We start from the raw sequence: 19,646 nt of genomic DNA on the forward strand, positions 1-19,646 counted from the left end.
ATGCATTAAGTGAGCCAAGCTTATCATTTGCTGGCTCTTGTGGTTCTCTGTCAGGTTCTTAGGCACCCAACGAGCATTAACTTTACAAAATTTCAGAATGTCATGAACAATATCTTACACTGCACCATTGGAAACACTGAACTGCTGAGACAAGATTCACAGTTGCACATGCTGGTTGTTCAAAATTGTTGCCACAATGGCTCCAATGTTTTGTGAGCTTGTAGCTCCTACAGCCACCTGGAGGGTGGCAAATCACTAAGGTTCACATGGTACTCTTTGACGAATGCACACCACCTGGAAACATTGCTATGGCCCATACAGCCACCCTCATACATGCCACGTATGTCCTTGTGAATTTCACTCTTTTTATGCCATTTGGCCCACAAATATCTAACTACACTCTGCTGCTCTTCACAAGCTGACGACAGTAGCATATGCACCATTTTTGTTTCGTAGTTCCTTCTCTCACTAGATATGCATACGAAAACAAAATAACCTCTCTAGTGCATACTACAAACTATACCATCAGGAAATTTCAACATTCCAGCTGCAACACAAGGGCAGCAAAAAAGTATTGTGTTCTACTTTCAGATCCTTCCTTGCATGCACAAAAAGCCAATACCCTTGTCAGTTGGTTGAATTAGGAGACTAAAGAGCTTTATCAGTCCCTCAGTCCACGGGTAGATCATGTGGAGTTCGTGGTGATTCCCAGGAACCTGTTATGATGATGAGTGTGTAGGAGCAGTAAAGATGAGGCAATTCAGAGCAGTTGTGAGCAATACTGATGTCAGAGATGAGAATTTGTTGTTGTTGTTGTTGTTGGGATGTTTAAGGGGGACTAAACAGCTAAGGTCATCAGTCCCCCATTCCAAAAACAGGCGAAACAAAATTTACGGAACAAGTAAAACCCCACGGGGGGAGGAGACGCCCCTCCCCCCAGTCACTGAAAGAACACCAACATGGCAGCAAACACTAGAGACAAGAAGAGTACAGACGAACACTGGACAGAAAGAAATGGAGGAAAAGAAGAGGGCCGGAGACTGGTTGACTGATCATGGGAACAAAAATTGGGAAAGAGTCAACCATCCGAATACACAAATTAAAATCTGCAACCAATGAGACACTCGAGGACAAGATACACAGAAAGGGAAAGGGACAGGTCCCCCCTAAATGGAACCATAAAAAGGACTACCACGAAAATGTCGTCAGCCATGGAGGCATCGTCACATAAAACCAAAGGCAACGTGCCCGGGAGAATAAAAGTCTGCCAGAGGGTGCGTAGGCGCGGACACTCCAACAAAATGTGGGCGACTGTCAACCGGGACCCACACTGACACAGAGGGGGATCCTCCTGATGCAAAATATGTCCGTGCATCAGGTAGGTATGGCCGATGCGGAGCCGACACAGGATGACAGAGCCCCTGCGAGAAGCCCGCAGGGAGGACCGCCACACATCAGTCGTCTCCTTAACAACCCGCAGTTTATTCGGAGAAGTCAGGCTACGCCACTCGTCACGCCACATCTGAAGCACCTTACGGCGCAACGCCAGCTGCAAATCACGAGCCGGGAGGCCGATCGCCAAAGTGGGGGCGTTGACCGCACCTTTGGCAAGCCTGTCGACACGTTCATACTCCGGGATGCCAACGTGACCGGGCGTCCAAACAAAGACCACCGAACGACCCGAGCGGGTAATGGCAAAAACAGACTCCTGAATAAAGGATACCAGAGGAGAAGAGGTATAGCAGCGGTCGTTGGCCTGGAGGCTGCTCAGGGAGTCACTGCAGATGACGATGGACGTACCTGAGCAGTAACGCATATGCTCGAGAGCGCGCAATATGGCCACCAGCTCTGCAGTAAAAATACTGCAGCCAGCTGGCAAGGAGCGCTGTTCAACATGGGCAGCGTGAGCAAAAGCGTAGGCAGGACGACCATCCACCAGGGAACCATCAGTGTAGACAAGCTCACAGCCTGAAAATGAGGCGACGAGCGCAAGAAAACGGCGACGGAGGGCCACATGCGGAACCGAGTCCTTGGGTTCCCGTGCCAAGTCCAGGCGGACGGACGGGTCATACACCAGGGAGGCATGGGTGCACAGGCCCGGAAGGGCGGCAGAAGAGGGAACGACCCCAGTTCCGACAGCAGGGACTGGACGCAGACAGCAATGGAAAGCCCAGACCTAGGTCGCCGGTCGGGCAGAGGGAGGACCCTGGCAGGGAAAAGCAGGCGATGATTGGGATGGCCCGGTGAGCAATGCACGTGGACAGCATAGTCGGCGAGCAGTCGGTGGCGGCGAATCCGCAGCGGGGGAACCCCGGCCTCCACCAGCAGACTATCCACGGGGCTCGTACGGAAAGCGCCAGTTGCAAGCCGAGCCCCACAGTGGTGTATGGGGTCCAACAACGTCAACACTGAGGGTGATGCAGACCCATAGGCCAGGCTCCATTAATCAAGCCTGGACTGCACAAGGGCTCTATACAATCGCAACAGTGTGCTGCTATCTGCACCCCAAGATGCATGGCTCAGGCAGCGGAGGGCGTTGAGGTGCCGCCAGCACTTTTGCTTCAGCTGAGTAATATGAGGAACCCATGTGAGCCGGGCATCAAAGACGAGTCCTAAGAAGCGGCTAGTGTCCACCACTTCAAGTAGGTGACCGTCGAGGTAAAGTTCCGGATGAGGGTGGACCGTCCGACACCTGCAGAAGTGCATAACTCGAGTCTTGGCCGCAGAGAACTGAAATCCGTGAGTCAGAGCCCATGATGCCGCCTTGCGAATGGCTGCTTGCAGCCTGCGTTCGGCAACTCCTGTAGTCGTTGAGCTGAATGAGATGCAGAAGTCATCGGCATACAAAGAAGGAGACACCGACAAACCCACGGCTGCAGCCAGACCATTTATGGCCACTAGAAATAAGGAAACGCTCAACACCGAGCCCAATGGGACCCCATTTTCCTGTATGTAAGATGAACTAGAGGCGGCACCGACTTGCACCCGGAAAGAGCGGCCCAATAAAAAGTTTTGAAGAAAAGCTGGGAGCTGACCACGAAGACCCCACTTGCGCAACGTAGCAAGGATGTGATGCCTCCATGTAGTGTCATATGCCTTCCGCAGATCAAAAAATACAGCAACGAGATGCTGACGGCGGGAAAAGGCCGTACGGATAGCAGATTCCAGCCGCACCAAATTGTCCGCAGCAGACCGGCCCTGACGGAAGCCACCCTGGGATGGAGCGAGGAGACCGCGCGACTCAAGGACCCAACACAAACGCTGCCCCACCATACGTTCGAGCAATTTGCACAAAACGTTGGTGAGGGTAATGGGACGATAGCTGTCCACCGCCAGAGGGTCCGCACCAGGCTTCAAGATGGGGACGATAACACCCTCTCGCCATTGCGACGGGAAGACACCCTCGCTCCAAATGCGGTTAAAGATGGTGAGGATGTGTCTCTGGCAGTCCCCGGAGAGATGCTTGAGCATCTGCGTGTGGATGCAGTCAGGTCCTGGCGCTGTATCAGGGCAATCGGCGAGAGCAGCGAGGAATTCCCTCTCGCTGAAAGGAGCATTGTATTTTTCAGAACGACGTGTGTGGAATGATAACGGCGTCCGCTCGGCACGCTGCTTTAGAGAGCAAAAGGCAGGAGGGTAAGATGCAGTCGCAGAGCTCGTAGCAAAGTGCGTGGCAAGGTGGTCAGCAATGGTGGCAGCGTCCGTGCAGACAGCGCTGTCCAGGGAGATTCCGGGGACACCCATAAGGGTCTGGTATCCATAAATCCGCCGGATGTGGGACCACATGAGCGACGGGGAGACACGGGAGCCCAAGAAGGAAATGTACCTCTCCCAGCACTCCTGCTTACACCGTACAATAAGACGACGGGCCAAGGCACGGAGCTTCTTAAAGGCGATGAGGGTCTCCAGAGACGGGTGCCGCTTATGACGCTGGAGAGCCCGCCTACGGTCGCGAATAGCCTCAGCAATCTCCGGCGACCACCAGGGAACATCCTTCCTCCGAGGGAGTCGAGAAGAGCGGGGGATGGCAGTCTCGGCCGCAGAAATAATTGACGAGGTCAAGACACGGACCACCTCGTCAATGTCACCCTGTGGGGGAGAAGCAATGGTAGCAGCGGAAGTAAAAGCTGGCCAGTCAGCCCTGTTGAGAGCCCAGCGGGGCAGGCGCCCAGAAGAATGACACTGGGGCAGTGACAAATAGATGGGAAAATGGTCACTACCACACAGGTCAGGATGCACTCTCCAGTGAAGGGATGGTACAAGTCCGAGGCTGCAAAGAGAGAGATCAATGGCCGAGAACAAGCCATGGGCCACACTGAAATGCGTGGGAGCACCGGTGTTCAAGAGGCTAAGGTCGAGCTGAGCCAACACATGCTCCACAGCGCGACCGCGGTCATCGGAGACAGTCCCACCCCATAGAGGGTTGTGGGCATTGAAATCGCCCAGAAGCAGCAATGGCGGTGGGAGTTGAGCCAGCAGCGCAGCCAAGACATGTCGGGGGAGCTGCCCATGCGGAGGAATGTAAACAGAGCAAACAGTAACAGCCGGCGAGAGCTCAATCCTGACAGCGACTGCCTCTAAAGGCGTCAGAAGGGGTACTACCGAGCTACAGACAGAGTGGTGAACAAAGAGGCAAACTCCACCTGAAGCTCGTTGACAGTCAGCGCGGTTCTTACAGTATCCCCGATAACCGCGAAGGGCAGGGGTCCGCATTGCTGGAAACCAAGTTTCCTGAAGAGCAATGCAGAGAATAGGGGAAACACTCAGAAGCATCCGGAGCTCAGGCAGGTGGCGGAAATAACCGCCGCAATTCCACTGGAGAATGTAAGCAGAAAGGGACTGGGAGGGCGTGAAGGCGACTAAGAGGCAGACGGCGCCGCAGAGTCAACGGCCGCCACTGGGCGAGAGTCAGCTGTGTCCATAGGAGAGGCCCCCGAGGGTTCTGTGAGGGCGAGATCCGCAGCAGAGGCGAGGATCTCCACCGCATCCCCAGAGCCAGAACTATTGACAGCAGGCGGTACTGAGACTGCCGGAGCGTCCTTCTTGGACGCGTTCCGTTCCTTCTACTCACGTCTGTCCTTTGGGTTAGAGGGCTGGTAGAGTTTCTCTGAAGGAGAGTCGGAGGCTGACGACGACGCAGAAGCCCTACGACCAGCAGGTGGAGGAACCTTCAGCCACTGGCTGATATCCGGCGGGGTAGCAGAAGAAACGGAAGAAGGGAGGGCCCCGAGGGACCCCTTCCGTGAGAGAGGAGCCGGCAGAGACGACGCCGGCGGAGAAGGAGGGGGAGGGATCGAGTCCCCTGGCTTTGAAGCAGATGTCACTCCCGAAGCATGTGTGGGGGGAGTGACAGAAGGGGGTTTGCCCCCAACTGCTAAGGGGGCAACAGAGGAAGGCTTGCCCCCAGACACGAGGGGGGCAGACAGAGATGTACGGCCCCGAGGGCCCACTGAAGGCGGCGACAACTGCCGCCACGAGGGCGACGATAACAAGGCTGCAGCATAAGAAGTTTGAAGACGGACAGGATGCAACCTTTCAAATTTCAGTTTTGCCTCGCGATAAGTAAGCCGGTCCAGGGTCTTAAATTCCATAATCTTCTACTCCTTATGAAGAACGGGGCAGTCCGGCGAGCATGGAGAGTGGTGTTCCCCACAGTTGACACAGACAGGGGTAGGCACACATGGAGAATCGGGATGAGGGGCGTCCGCAATCTCGACATGTGGCGCTGGATGGGCAACGGGAGGACATATGCCCAAACTTCCAGCACTGGAAGCACCACATCGGGGGAGGAACGTATGGCTTGACGTCACAATGGTAAACCATTACCTTGACCTTCTCAGGCAATACAGCACCCTCGAAGGCCAAGATAAAGGCACCGGTGGCTACCCTGTTTGTCTTCGGGTCCTCTGTGCACACGACGCACAAAATGCACACCACGTCGTTCCAAGTCAGCTCTCAGCTCGTCATCGGACTGTAACAAGAGGTCGCGATGGTAAATAATCCCCTGGACCATATTTAAGCTACTGTGGGGAGTGACGGTAACAGGGACGTCACCCAGCTTATCACACAAGAGCAACACCCGTGACTGGGCTGGGGAGGACATCTTGAGGAGGATGGACCCATTCCTCATTTTAGACAACCCCGCCACTTCCCCAAACTTATCCTCCAGGTGTTCCACAAAAAACATAGGCTTTGTCGAGAGAAAGGAGTCACCATCAGTCCTGCTGCAGACAAGGTATTGTGGTACATAAGGCTCCTGCTTGGCACTAGATCTGCGTCCCTCCCATGGCGCAGCCAACGAGGGGAACGACTGAGGATCATATTGTGCAGCATCGAATTCAATTCTGCCTCGCTTAGAGACGCTGGTGGCAGTGCGACCACCAGCTTGGTGAGATTTATTGCGCTTCATTGCGCCACATCCGTCCAGATGCCACCTACTCCGAACGAGGGCTCTCCCCAAGGGCGCCACCCAGCCAAAGCAACGGGTACCTGGCCGATATCCCATTGCCCGGAGTCCCTGTGCCCCAGACAAGATGGGCACATACTCCTTGGCATGCATGGGGAGGAAACAGCTCTGGCATCTGTAGTGCGATCCCTGCGTGGTCAGGGGGCTACCACCAAGAGGGTACATGACGACCCCACCACAACGGACCGGCTACCGTGCTGGATTTTAGGTGTTGAAAGGGTCCACAGTTGCCGAGGGCGTTAAGAAGGGGATTGCGCACAAGATGAGGAGGCAACCCAGAAGACATGGGGTGTAAATCCCGCCACACGACAATAGATAGCACGCAAATGGAGGTGCACGATGGACCAATAGAAAAACACCACGTAAGGCGTCCTTCCCAAATGGCACGCACTAACAACGGAAATTTTGAAAATGGCAGGTCAAACCCAAGTGGGGACCATCACATAAGGCCGAAACGTTTGAGACTCCTTTTAGTCGCCTCTTATGACAGGCAGGAATATCGCGGGCCTATTCGTACCTCGAACCCGCAGGGGGAGATGAGAATTTACGGAGAACTATATGGAGTAGACCATTATGTAGGTCAGAGCTGACGAGAAGGAAATTGTCCATGCCATTTCAAAGGAACCATCCCGGCATTTGCGTGGAGTGATTTAGGGATATGATGGGTAACCTAAACCCGGATGGCCAGACCCACATTTGAACTGTTGTCCTCCTGAATACAAGTCCAGAGTGCTAGCCACTGTGTCACCTTGCTAGATCTGTAAAAGTGAGAATGCCAAAAATGTATTAGACATCAAGTGGACTATAAAAAATAAAAACAGTATGAGAGAGAGGTAAATAAAGCAGCACATAGGTGACCCCCAACCTCTGAATGTTAAGGAAGCTATCCCACCCACAGTTACCCCACTCCCAATCCATTGTAGTTGTGGCATAAAAGGGTACCCACTACGTAACACATTATTACTGCTGCAATGGAAAATAGTTTGTGGCCAGAAGAGGTGAGGGAGACTGAAAAGCAATTAACACAAAGTAAAAGAGGGAAATAAAGAGGCAACTGGCAGAGAAGGCAGGGTTGAGAGTAGAGAGAGGCGATGTGTTCCTAAACTGCTTCAGAGAGCAATATTGAGTCATCAATAACTCGAAAAAATGGAGCATTAGGATGAAGATTATATGGCAGGTTCTATGCCCTAAGTCTCAAGCTCAAGGAAACATCTCCAAAGCTGCAAAAAATGTTCTATAGATCGTGCATATACAGATTCGCATATCTTACTAATGTTTGCAGTTTTTCTCAGTCATGAAAAAAAAGATAAGTTCTTCAGAACATTGCATTAACGCAGAAAACACTTGGCACCCTCTACTGATGTAAATGATAATGGAGTAGAGGAATTCAAGATGCAGCAATTTGATGTAGGACACTTGGGATCTGTCAAGTTAGAAAACAATCTCAAATGGCATACAAAAATTACCTAACCTACACCAAGCGTACATCGTGTAGGATTTCCAATATTCTCTTGCCCTGCCTGTGCAAATTATTAGTCCTAGAGAAAAAATGTATAGAAACTTTTTTATAGGAAATTTAATGTAGTTTAATTTTGTACTGGGACACTTTTTCACAGAAGACAGCATTTTTCACATTATTTAAGAAAAACATACAACAGTTACTTTCAAATGCACCCTGTAACATCACAGGACATATTGGGACATATCGAAGTATTCGATACTGTAGACTTTTAGGGGATGTCGATACAGATATGCAAAATGTAAAGGGAAACTTTGGTGATGTTTAAATATTGTACTGTGTCAATATTAGGACATTTTGCACAGAAAGAACAAAAATAGAATTAATGTAAATATATATTAGTGTTAGTAACCTATTTTCATTCAATTTTGTAATTATATTTCATTTTGTAAAAGAAAGACTCACTGTTTGCTGTAGCTCTGATTAATTGTATAAATTATCAGTTTTGAGCTAAATTATTTCGTATAATATGGACAAGATACTTTTAAAAACTTACCAGCTACAGAGAAAGTCTGTAAATGAACGTTTAATGCACACTTCTGGAACTTTCTATGGAGAAATTCTATATTATGACCGCAAAAATACGAAAACTTGTGAAAACTGTTTCATAACCTAATTTCGAAAGACGATTTGTATCAAGAAATATTGCTAAAAAGATTTATTTACGTTTTGAAACACGATTTAAATCATTTTACATATAAATAGTTGTTCTAAATCACTCAAGAAATATCCAGAATCAAATGTCAAGATATTTCTGGAAACATCGGTACAAATCTGGTGAAGGTTATCCAGAAGCTGGTAGAAAAATGTTATAAAATCTATTTGGAAATTATGCTTGTAAGAATTTATATGTACTGATCCTTTTACTTACTTTAATCTGTACTAAAATTCTGTAATGTCTAATTTAGTTTTAAGTCGTGAATTGCTATCGTATTGTAAAAAAAAACATTGTCAAAGACTCTCATTGTTTGGAAAGATATTAATACACCTAGGAGTTGTCAGTTGCCAGTTCGGATATGCAGTGCGGTTAGCTCTGAGAGTCAGTTGTTGATAAACGTCTGTAATGAAGAATTACTTGTTGTCGTCAATATTAACTCAAGACCTTTTGCACGAAGCAGACACCTCCTAATGCAACGTTTTAATTTGGTTGAGGAAGCTGGGATGTTATAACCCCCACCTTAATATTGATGTCAGAGATGTGAAATAATTTACATAGAAGTAAATGGAGTGGACCAATATGTACATCATCTTTTATCTGGGTATATTATGTATTTGCATGTTACATCCTCCCGCATGAGGAGGTGAGGGAGGCAGACTGGCAGGAGAAGCGGTACACTGGGTGTAGGAGTGGCGAGGACAGAAGACAGCGGAGAAACATTAACAGGAGGTAAGAAACAGGTTAGCAGACAGTTCGGCCTGAAGAATTGCGAGAGCACAGGTTATGCTAGAGAGAATTCCCAGCTGTGCAGTTCAGAGAAGCTATGGCTGGAAGGGAGTATCCAAATGGCTCGCATAGTGTAACAGTTGCTGAAGGTATCTGGTTGTGGCATGCAGCACATTCAGCAACTGGATGATGAAGTCTGCATTTTGCCATACTCTCTAACAGGAAGATGAATGTTGTCATCAGGGAAGAACAGGGAGTGAAAAACTTAAATGAGCAGATGCTTGTGTTGTTAATTCATTTTTTTTTTTTCAGTCCACACTTATTTCCAAATGTCAGAGGATTCTGACTTCATTTTGTAGAATTTGGGTACATTTCTTTCTTACTTTAGCTCCGAAGGTTCTGTGTGTTTTCCTGTCAATGTAATTAAATCTTTCTACATTTTTTTTTTGTACGTCCATTTCTGTCATGAATGACGCGATACTTTCCCAGAGGTGAATGAGTTTATGTTTTCAATTTTCTGATAATTTAGTATTATTTTGCTGGGAATTGGCTTCTGGCCACTGAAAGACATAACTTCTGTTTTCATTGAAGATTTAAACAGGTTATATTCCTTTGCGGTTGTGAATAAAATATTAACAGTTGTCTGGAGAGTGTTCTCTTTTCCAAGGAAGTCATATGTAATGATTATTGAAAGAGACAAATATTTATATGAGGCATATTTGTCTAGAAACAACAATTCCTTAACCTGCTGGTAAACCAGAAAGTTGCTGTAGCCAAAACTATACCAACTGGTTCTGGAAATAGTACCCCAGCTATGACAGTGCCCTGTGAGTATCTTTTCAAAACCAGGACAAATATGCACTGAGGAAAGAAACTGACTCACTTCCCACTATGTAGTGGGAGATGCCCAACCCAAACAACCCCAAAGCTAGAGTAAAACATAGTTGAGAATAAACACCCTTTTCACAGAAAAAAAACAGCCAGTTCAATTGCACATAAATTGTTAGCCAATATTAGGCAAGGACTTCAGAAGGCCATGCTTAGCATGGAAATCCAGGATGAGGCAGCATTCCACTAAGATATGAGCTAATCCATGTACAGCTTGACAACCACAATGCAGGGAGTGTCTTAACATAAAATAAAACTATGGGTTAATGTAGAATGGGCGATGTGAAAGCAGCTAGGAGAGGACATTCTTTCCAGGAGGAAAGGAAGGAGGAGCATCATGCAGCAAGTCTTAGACTGTCACATGTTGCTCCATCTCCAAGTGAACAAAGTCCTTATTTGCAACCGTAAATCAGCACCTGCGATTGTCAAAGCAGATTTGGTGCAAATAATCAATTCTTTAGCCAAATGATCAGCCATTTCGTTCTCTGCAAGGGGTGCAGGAAAACAAGAGAAGTACATGCTAAGGTTAGGTGGACATCCTGGCAGAGAGCTGACAGGTGCTTTCCAAATAGTAATTCTATCTGAGAGAAGGAGTCAGGGAACAATGTCCCTTGAAAACAAAAAGAACGTAATAAGCTGCATGATGGAATTGTTGGATGGTGACTGCATAAATGAACAACAGCTGGTACCGTTGGAGCTGAAGAGGGAAGATTTCCACTTCAGCAAGGTTACTTGTCTATGGGACTAGTCCAGAAGGTGCCAGAGATAGGTTAAGCACTATGATGATTGACTGGGTCACAGAGCCATAAACTTGGCAACCACTGTCCAGCCAGGTCAAAATAAGGATGCCATAAAAACAGAAGAGTAGCACGATCCACACCCTGAAGAAGCCTTTACTTATGAATATGGGGCAGCAAAGTAAGCTCTCTATGAAAGAGGAGGTCAAAAACATTGGAATGTGGCAACATCCAAGTGCTAGGTGGCCAAGTAGAGTTCCGAGTCAGAATGGAGTGTGACAAGACGACAGAAACTCACGACCGCATCGTGGCAGGAGCGAACTGGAAACCACGGGAGATGGTCCAAACAATGTCTCTTCAGACTGCCACTTGTAACAGGCATTTGGTCAAGGCTTCTGAGTGAGAACTGTATCATATGTAAAATAACATCAATGTACAGCAGTGACCAGCCGCCCCACGAAGGTCATTAGTCCATTGATGGCGATGAGGGAGTGTGTGACACTCAGCAAGGACAGCTCTGTAGTACACTGTTCTCTTGGACCCATGAGGATCTGGATGAAGTACCAACTCTAACCTGGAAAACTGGAAGGATGAAAACTGCTAAATAAGTCAGTAGAGAGCATTGAAACCATCAGTACTGGAGGATCAGTAAAATGTGATAGTGCCTAGCAGTGTTATACTTCTTATGCAGGTCAAAAAGGACTGCGATGAGTGTTGGTACTTAGAAAAAAAAACCTGTTGGATTGCAGTTTCCAATCTAACCAAACAGTCAATTATGGTTTGTTGCTCCCAAAAACCACTAACGGAGCGACACAAGACCCCTATATTTGAGAGCCCAGCATAATCTACAGGCAACTATCCTTTCAAGCAGTTCATGCTGATCGGTTGATGGCTGCCGGCATAGATTGCATTTCGGCCTAACTTAAGGATTGGAGGACGATACTATTGCAAAGGGAAGACTACCCATTCCAGTCAACTGATCTTTCAACACCTTTGCCATCTCTTAGAATTACAATGCCATTGGCAAACAAAGTTTTATATTTTCTCTGAATTTTAATACCTTCTCAAAATTTTCCTTTGTTTCGTTTACTGGTTGCTTAGTGTATAGTTTGAATATCATGAGGGGATACTACAAATCTTGTCTCACTCCCTTCTAACCTACTGTTCCCTTTCATGTCCTTTGCCTCTTGTAACAGCAATTCCTGCTACAATCAGAATTTTGAAGGGTACATTCTAGTCAACATCACCAAAAGCTTTCTCTAAGTCTGGAAATGCTTTATATACACAATTTTATCTTTCTTCCACCTACCTTCTAAGATAAGTTATAGGGTCAATATTGATCTTAAGTTTACCTACATTTCTCTGGAACCCAAAATGATTTTACTCCAGGTAATCTACCACTTTTGCCACTGTTCTGTATATAATTCAAATGAGAATATTGCAACAATTACTTACACTTATGATTCAGTAATATTTACATGCCCACCATGGAATTGTGATTATTACATTGTTCGTAAATTCTAAGAGTATTTTACCAGTCTAGTATCTCACACATTAGGTGGAATAATTTACTCATGGCTGGCTCTCCCAACAATCTCAATAAATCTAAGTGAATTTTGTTTATTACAAGGATGTTTACTTTGGATCTTTCAAATTCTTCTCACAGTATCATATCAACCATTTCATCTTCATCTATTTCCTCTTCCCTTGATTTTTTTGTTTATTTCCCTTGTATAGACCTTTTATACATTCCTTCCACGAATCAATCTTCCACTGGCTTGCCACCCAAGATCTTAATATACATCCTTTGGCCAAGCAGGGTTGAACTCATGAAAACCAGACACAGAGACTCAAGTTTCAGAGAGATGGATCCGGCCATCTCTCACACTTAGGTTTAGTCACCCAGTAATAAGGCACTGTTTAGTCAGGTACCCATGAACATGAGTCTACTACTACATTCAACACCACATAAGGTAAGAAGCTGGGGAAATGGGCTTAGCAGTAAGTATGTCTAGCTAACAGCAACCTCTAGCTGACACTAACAGTAAAGATAGTTTGGCTGTGGCAACTCCACTATGGGTACTATTTAGTGATATTATTGTTGGATAAACAGACCCCTCTTCAGATCATCCCGCCCTTCTTAAAAGGATAATTTTTCTGAGCCATTGCTTTAGGGTGTGGGGGCAAAGTAGTGGGCAGAAGAGTTGAGATTAGCTGGATATATTTTGATGCAGCTCAAGACAGCTGGTGGATATGGGTATACCTATCTCTAGGATAGAATGTGGCACTCTTTAAATTGATGCAATAATGTTAAAGTGTGAACAAATGCACCAGAAATAGTAAACTAAAAAATTTGGGGCACATACAAACACTAAACAGAATACAGTATACAGTATTTTCACTAGCTTTCGAGCTCGCTCTCTTTCTATTCCAAAAGTACACACATTCACACACAATGCTGGCCGAGTCAAAGACTGACCATCAATCATCAATAGCAGTTGCCTGGGCAGATAGAGGAAGGGGGTGGAGGGGTAGGGAAGGATGCATGAGGCAAAGAGGGAGGAACACGAAGGGGAGAGCAAGGTCTTTTGACAGATGAATCAGTGGCCGCACAACAAGACAAAAGAAGTTCAGAGAGTAGAGCATATAAGAGATAGACAGACTACTACAGATGGAAAGGAAGGGATGGAAGGAAAGGAGAGATGGGGAAGAAGAAAGGGTGGGAAGACAAAGGGAGTGGGGTGAAAACTGGGGTAAGAAGAGTGGAGAGGCAGAGAGAGAGAGAGAGAGAGAGAGAGAGAGAGAGAGAGAGAGAGAGAGAGAGCCCACATGAGGAGGTTAGGGAGCAAGACTGGGAGGGGAAGCAGACGATCTGGATGAAGGAGGGTGGGGACAGAATACAACAGGAAAAATTAACAGGAAGTGGAAAACAGCCTATCAGAGGGTTTGGCCAGGAGACTTCTTGTGAGAGCACAGGTTGTGCTAGAGGCAGAATTCCTGACTGTGCTTTTCAGAGAAACTAGTGCTGGAAGAGAGTATCCAAAGCCCTGGTGAAAGAAGTGGTTGGGCTCTTCACGGCTAGGGTGATAGTGTGCGATCAGAGAAACAATGGTAGTGGCTGATTAACTGGTTTACTGGCATCAGGAGGAGGAGATGGCACAGGAAGTCTATGGATGAGCTGGATACGCTACTGTCTCCCAATAAAGGTTTTGGTAAGGTTACAGTATATTTTGACAGTGCCTGCTTTCCACTGCTGATAAGGCATCAATGGGTGGTGAGGCTCTAAGGAAGAGAATTTTTGACATGGTAACCTTTCAGGAATTCCTACCTCCTAACCTGGCCTCACTTACTTTCCCTAAATCCCTTTCCGCTGGGCCCCACATCAGTCCTATGGAACTCAGATCTATCCACAACCCAAAAACCAACCCCAACTTTACTGTTCCCACAGATAAAAGCTCACTCACAATGGCTACAAGCTGTAGTGACAATGTGGCTGAGAGTCTCCACGAACTTTCCAACACATCTGCATAAAAACCTTACAGCCAGTCATGCCATCTCAGAAGCCAACAGGACCTCCAGCACCTTAAGGCCTCAGGTCCATTCCAAAATAGAGATCTGAAACCATTTCTTTCATCCCACTAACAATCCCCCCCATGCAATCCTACCTTTTACCTACTCCCAAGGCCCAACCCCGTAAGTCTACTTACCAGTCACCCTATTGCAGCTGGACACAATGCTCTCACAGAATGAAACTCTGCCTTTGTTGACCAATAGCTCCTAACTACTGCCAATAATCTCCCACCCTGCATTGAAGACAACACTAACTTCCTTCAATGCCTTTCCACAGTTCCTGTCCTATTACTTCCACATTCCTTGTTGTCCACTGTGGATCTGATGTCCTTATATGCAAACATGGCTATGAGATAATACCTTTCCCAGTGTCCTACTACCAAGTCCACCACCTCTTTCCTACTCCTCTTAGCCAACCAATCCTGACTCAATTATTTCACTTTCAAATGCCAAATCAATAAACAAATACTTGTGTGGCATCATCCTATGCCAATTTAGTTATGGGCCATCAGGAGGAATCCTACCTATTCAGTCAACGCCTAAACAACCCTGGTCTGGTTCAGATTCATTGATGACATTTTCAGCTCATGGTAGGACCAACCTTTGCTCTTTCCTCCATAACCTCAATATCTAATCTCAAAATCACTTCACAGCAAGAGCTGTAGAAATACACTGATAACCAGACCAGAGCCTTTACTGGGAAACACTATCCTATCCAGCTCATCCAAACAGATCTCCAATACAATCTCTTCCTCCGACAACAGTAAAGCAGCCATCAAACAGCACTACTTTAATCACACACTAGCACCCTAGCCTTGAAAAGCTCAAACATATCCTTCACTTAAGCTTTGATTATGTCTTATGCTGTGAGGTAAGAGATATCCTACCCAAAGTCCCCCACATAACCCAAAATACTGTTCTGCCATTTACCCAACATATAGAATATCCTTGTTCATCCCTATTCCAATCCTGCTCCCAATTCTGCACTCCATGGATCATCCTATTATGATTGATCCAGGTGCAAGACATGTCTGTTACACCCCCTGACCAACAACTGCAGTATAGTCACATGTATTTTAAACCCTATAAAATGCAGGGTCACACGTGAAAGCAGCCATGTGACATATAAGGTATGCTGCAATTACTGTGCAGCACTATTTGGGCATGACACGTAACTATCTATTCACATGAATAGTCACCACCAAACTGTGGCAAAATGTAAGCCTGACTATTTGCTGAACATGTTGCTTACCAAACACTAATGGCTTCAACAGCTGATTTTCGATACTCCATTTAAGCAAAGTCTCTCTCAACTAAGCAGGTTGGAATTGTTGCTCCAGCATGCCTTGCACTCTTGCAATCCTCCTAGCCTAAACCTCTGTCTGCCATTTCTTCACCTTACCTTTTCCTTCTCTAATCTGTCTCCATACCCTCCTTCCACATTCAGATTATGCACTGTGTCCTCCTATCCCTTCCTCTCTTCCCTCCCTATCGCCATCTTTCTCTCTTATCCTTCCATCTCTTTCCACCCCCCCCCCCTTCCCCACAATCTACATGCTCTGCCCTGTGAACTCTCCTCATCTTGTTGTGCAGCCGTTGATTCGTCTATTGAAAGACCACCTTCACACCATCCCATTACCACCTCCCCCTCACATATCCTTCTCTACCCCATCTCCACCTAACCAGGCAACTGCTATCAATAATCAACAGTCACTCTCACTGTGGCTTCCAGTATGAGCATTTGGATGTATGTGTGAACTTTTGCTAAAGAAGGAGCGACAGCTCAAAAGATAGGGTAAATATTGTATTCTGTCAAGTGTTTCTGTGCATCACAGATCGGTCAGCTACAGGCAAGTGTTTGCCTTTTTTTTATTTTACATGTTATTCCACCCATTCATTTCCATTGTTGTTGTAAATTATAACACTGTTTGCGACCCATTTCACACTTAAATTTTCTTAACGTCTTGATTATAAACATAAGAAACAATCATTCCTATGATGCATAACTTATTTCTGACTACTGAATAACTCATGAATATGTTATGTAAGGTTATGATCATTAACAATAGCTGAACAGCATAGTCACACACAAAATACCCCAAAAGTTTAAAAGAATACCATACAACATTGTTATTTTAATATGGTGTGTGTGTGTGTGTGTGTGTGTGTGAAGACAAATTTCATATGTATTTAGTGCTATTACGTATGTACACTTCACAAGCAGTTCTGCAGTTTTTGTCTCTGACAATCTAAAAGTTTTATCCATTCAAAAAACGTGATAGAACCTCATAATAGAAATAAAGAAACACACTAAATACACAAAAGTGCTGGAAGTAGTCATGCTGAAAGCTATAGTTAGATAAAAAATTAAGCTAACAGATTATTTACCTGAACTTGAGCTGATAGTTAATACCTGCAACACTACTCCAGGAAATATTATAGTGATACTACCTGTTAACTTCTAGCAATAGAAATCCCCTTACTTTATACAATGTATATTTCACAATATAAAGTTTTATGAAAAACTGTTCAAATCCAATTTTCCCTGTTCTGGCATAATGCCATCAAACTCCAAGATCATGACACATGAATCAATCAAGACCTCCCATCAAATACTGTCATCTACAACGAAATGTGATTGCATCAATAAACACAAATTGTAATTTACCAACGCAATTCAAAGCTGCACAATGATGTCACTGACAACCATGTTTACTTCTTTAAAATATTATCTACAGTAGGAAGTTACAGTACACGAGTCTCATCCCTAACGTGAATATCCGTAAACCCAACATGTCAAACATGTAGGTGTCTCATTGGGCTCTGTAGTTCTTGACAGTGGTTCACAATGCTTCACTATGCAACTAACAAACGTGTTCAAGGGTATATGCCAAACAGTATATAAACAAAGCCAAAACGTTGCCATGAAACTTACCAAGTACCAAAACTGATTTACAGGAAGGGAGTTTGGTGTTTCCTCTCGTTTGAACTTCGGCTAGTATCGCAGACCTACAAGCACAGTAATATACACTTAGAACAAACATTCCTTTTCAAGTACCATCAAAAAAATACACGTATAAACCGTCTGCGTGCTGCTGGGAAGAAATTTGGAATTGATTTGTGTATGTTATACTAATCAACAAGGTTAATTGTCAGCTTGCAGCAGAAGAACACCACGCGATACACACAACAACAGCTAATGCGAAAATCTGAAGCGTAGGGATGTACAAATACTTAATGAAACCTATATACCATAAGTTCTCTTCACTGTCAGTTTCTTCCTTCTTTTTGACGATAAACCCATTCACTTCAACACTCTCACCAATCGGCGCCATGATTGACAGCAAAGATACTTTGACAGTACACTGGCAGCGACGACACTTCTCCCACTCCCTGTTACGTGACCAGCAACAAAAGCGGAGCTGAGTCACATGCTACAAAAGGTGAGGATAACTGCCGATCTGCAGTTTCTGCCTGTGTACTTGAACTGAATGTACGAAATTTGGATCACTGATTAAATAAATCTGTGTCCGAACGAAATCTAGAAAGAAAATATTGGACAAAAATGAGAAACGGTAAAGTGAATTCGTGGCCTATATAATTATGACAAAAAAGCTAATGATGCCATCAGCAATTACTGTCTTGGGACACCAAATATCGAAAACAGAAATGGAAACATCGCAGGATGATAAAATGTACTATTTCTCATTTCCAAATGTTGATGTTGATCCTCTAAACAAAGAAAGTAACTGGCTGAGAGCTGACCTTCGTAAAATGTCATTATCAATAATTTTTTGTGCAAAGGTCGTTTTACAATACGGACATGACAAGATTTTTCTTGTAACCCTAAAAACGTTTTAGTAGAAAAAAGAATTCTATAGTCTGGCAGAATGCATGAGTAAACAGTGAGCTAAAGACTTTTTCCCCTTCTTAATGATAAATTTTATAAAGCATATCAAGAGAAAGCGAACTTACATCACACCTGAACAATCAATGGTAATTCTATGTCACCAAATTGAATTTTTAAACCCTCCTATTGGAAATCATTATGTAATAGGTAACATTAAGTGTTGTAAAACGCTGTGTATTGCAAATCATTGTGAATAATATATTATTTTAAATATACTGTGTAAGCTACTATATTGTACTGTATTTTTATTGGTCCTTGAGACAGAAAGTACATAATGTTCTCAGACGAATCAGAGTGGGTGGTATGATGTTTAATGATAGGGACTGCTGTAATGATGACATTTAAGAGGTACTGTTATAGCATCACATAATGCAAATAAAGGTCGATTCACACTTGACTGAATGGGAGGAAATGGTGCGAAATGTCAAAACATTCCATAACGCATTTCAAATGGCAGTATTCACACAGGGTGTCAATGTAGACAAGGGAACCGGACATCATGGTCAGTGTTTCTCACGAGGGAAGTACTGGTGCTGACATTGGAGGCAAATATCGGACTTCATGCTTTTTCGTCTTGTTAGTTTTTATTTTATTATTTTGCTTTGTTTTCACGACACTTTGCAAACGTTTCATGACTTGGATATCTGAATGTTCTTCCACAAGAGAAGTGAGATATCAGAAACCGAAAAATGATTTAGGTTTCTTAATAAATGAACAGAGCCAATGCCTAGCCTGTTTATAAATAACAACACATACTGATGAAGTAGTTTTCATAGAATAAGCTTTATTTTTGAAAAATTCGGCTCTAATGTAAAAAATACAGTTGTTTCTGGCGTTATCTGTTATGTAGGTGGAAAACACAATGGATAAGGTAAATCTAATGTAAAAAATACAGTTGTTTCTGGCGTTATCTGATATGTAGGTGGAAAACACAGTGGATAAGGTAAATAGGGTCTATCTATTGCCTTATAAAAATTGTTTCATGTGTTTGTAGTCATATATATTTTGTAGCAAGTAAATGTCGATGTTTGGAAATGTTTCACTTCTTAACAACTTACCATACAAAACTACCCAGAGCAATCATTATGAATTTTAATTTGGCTATTAATGTATGTCACCTTAGCTAGTTCCTAGATTTTGATACAGGTCTCAGACTTTTAGTATCACTGATT

At 44.8% G+C, this 19,646-nt stretch overlaps 1 protein-coding gene across 1 annotated transcript in view; it reads right to left on the bottom strand.

The window, feature by feature from the left end:
* LOC126272634 (cytoplasmic dynein 1 light intermediate chain 2) overlaps window positions 1–18,262 on the bottom strand; it is a 105,354-nt gene extending 87,092 nt beyond the window's left edge. Inside the window, exons 1-2 of the mRNA XM_049975607.1 lie at window positions 17,817–18,262; window positions 17,500–17,573 (exon numbers count right to left, since the gene is read on the bottom strand). Coding sequence (XP_049831564.1) covers window positions 17,500–17,573; window positions 17,817–17,899 — 157 coding nt within the window. The 5' untranslated portion in view covers window positions 17,900–18,262. The remainder of the gene's footprint in view (window positions 1–17,499; window positions 17,574–17,816) is intronic.
* Window positions 18,263–19,646: the final 1,384 nt, after the last annotated feature.

The sequence above is a fragment of the Schistocerca gregaria genome, chromosome 5, assembly GCF_023897955.1.
Source record: "Schistocerca gregaria isolate iqSchGreg1 chromosome 5, iqSchGreg1.2, whole genome shotgun sequence".
NCBI lineage: Eukaryota > Metazoa > Arthropoda > Insecta > Orthoptera > Acrididae > Schistocerca > Schistocerca gregaria.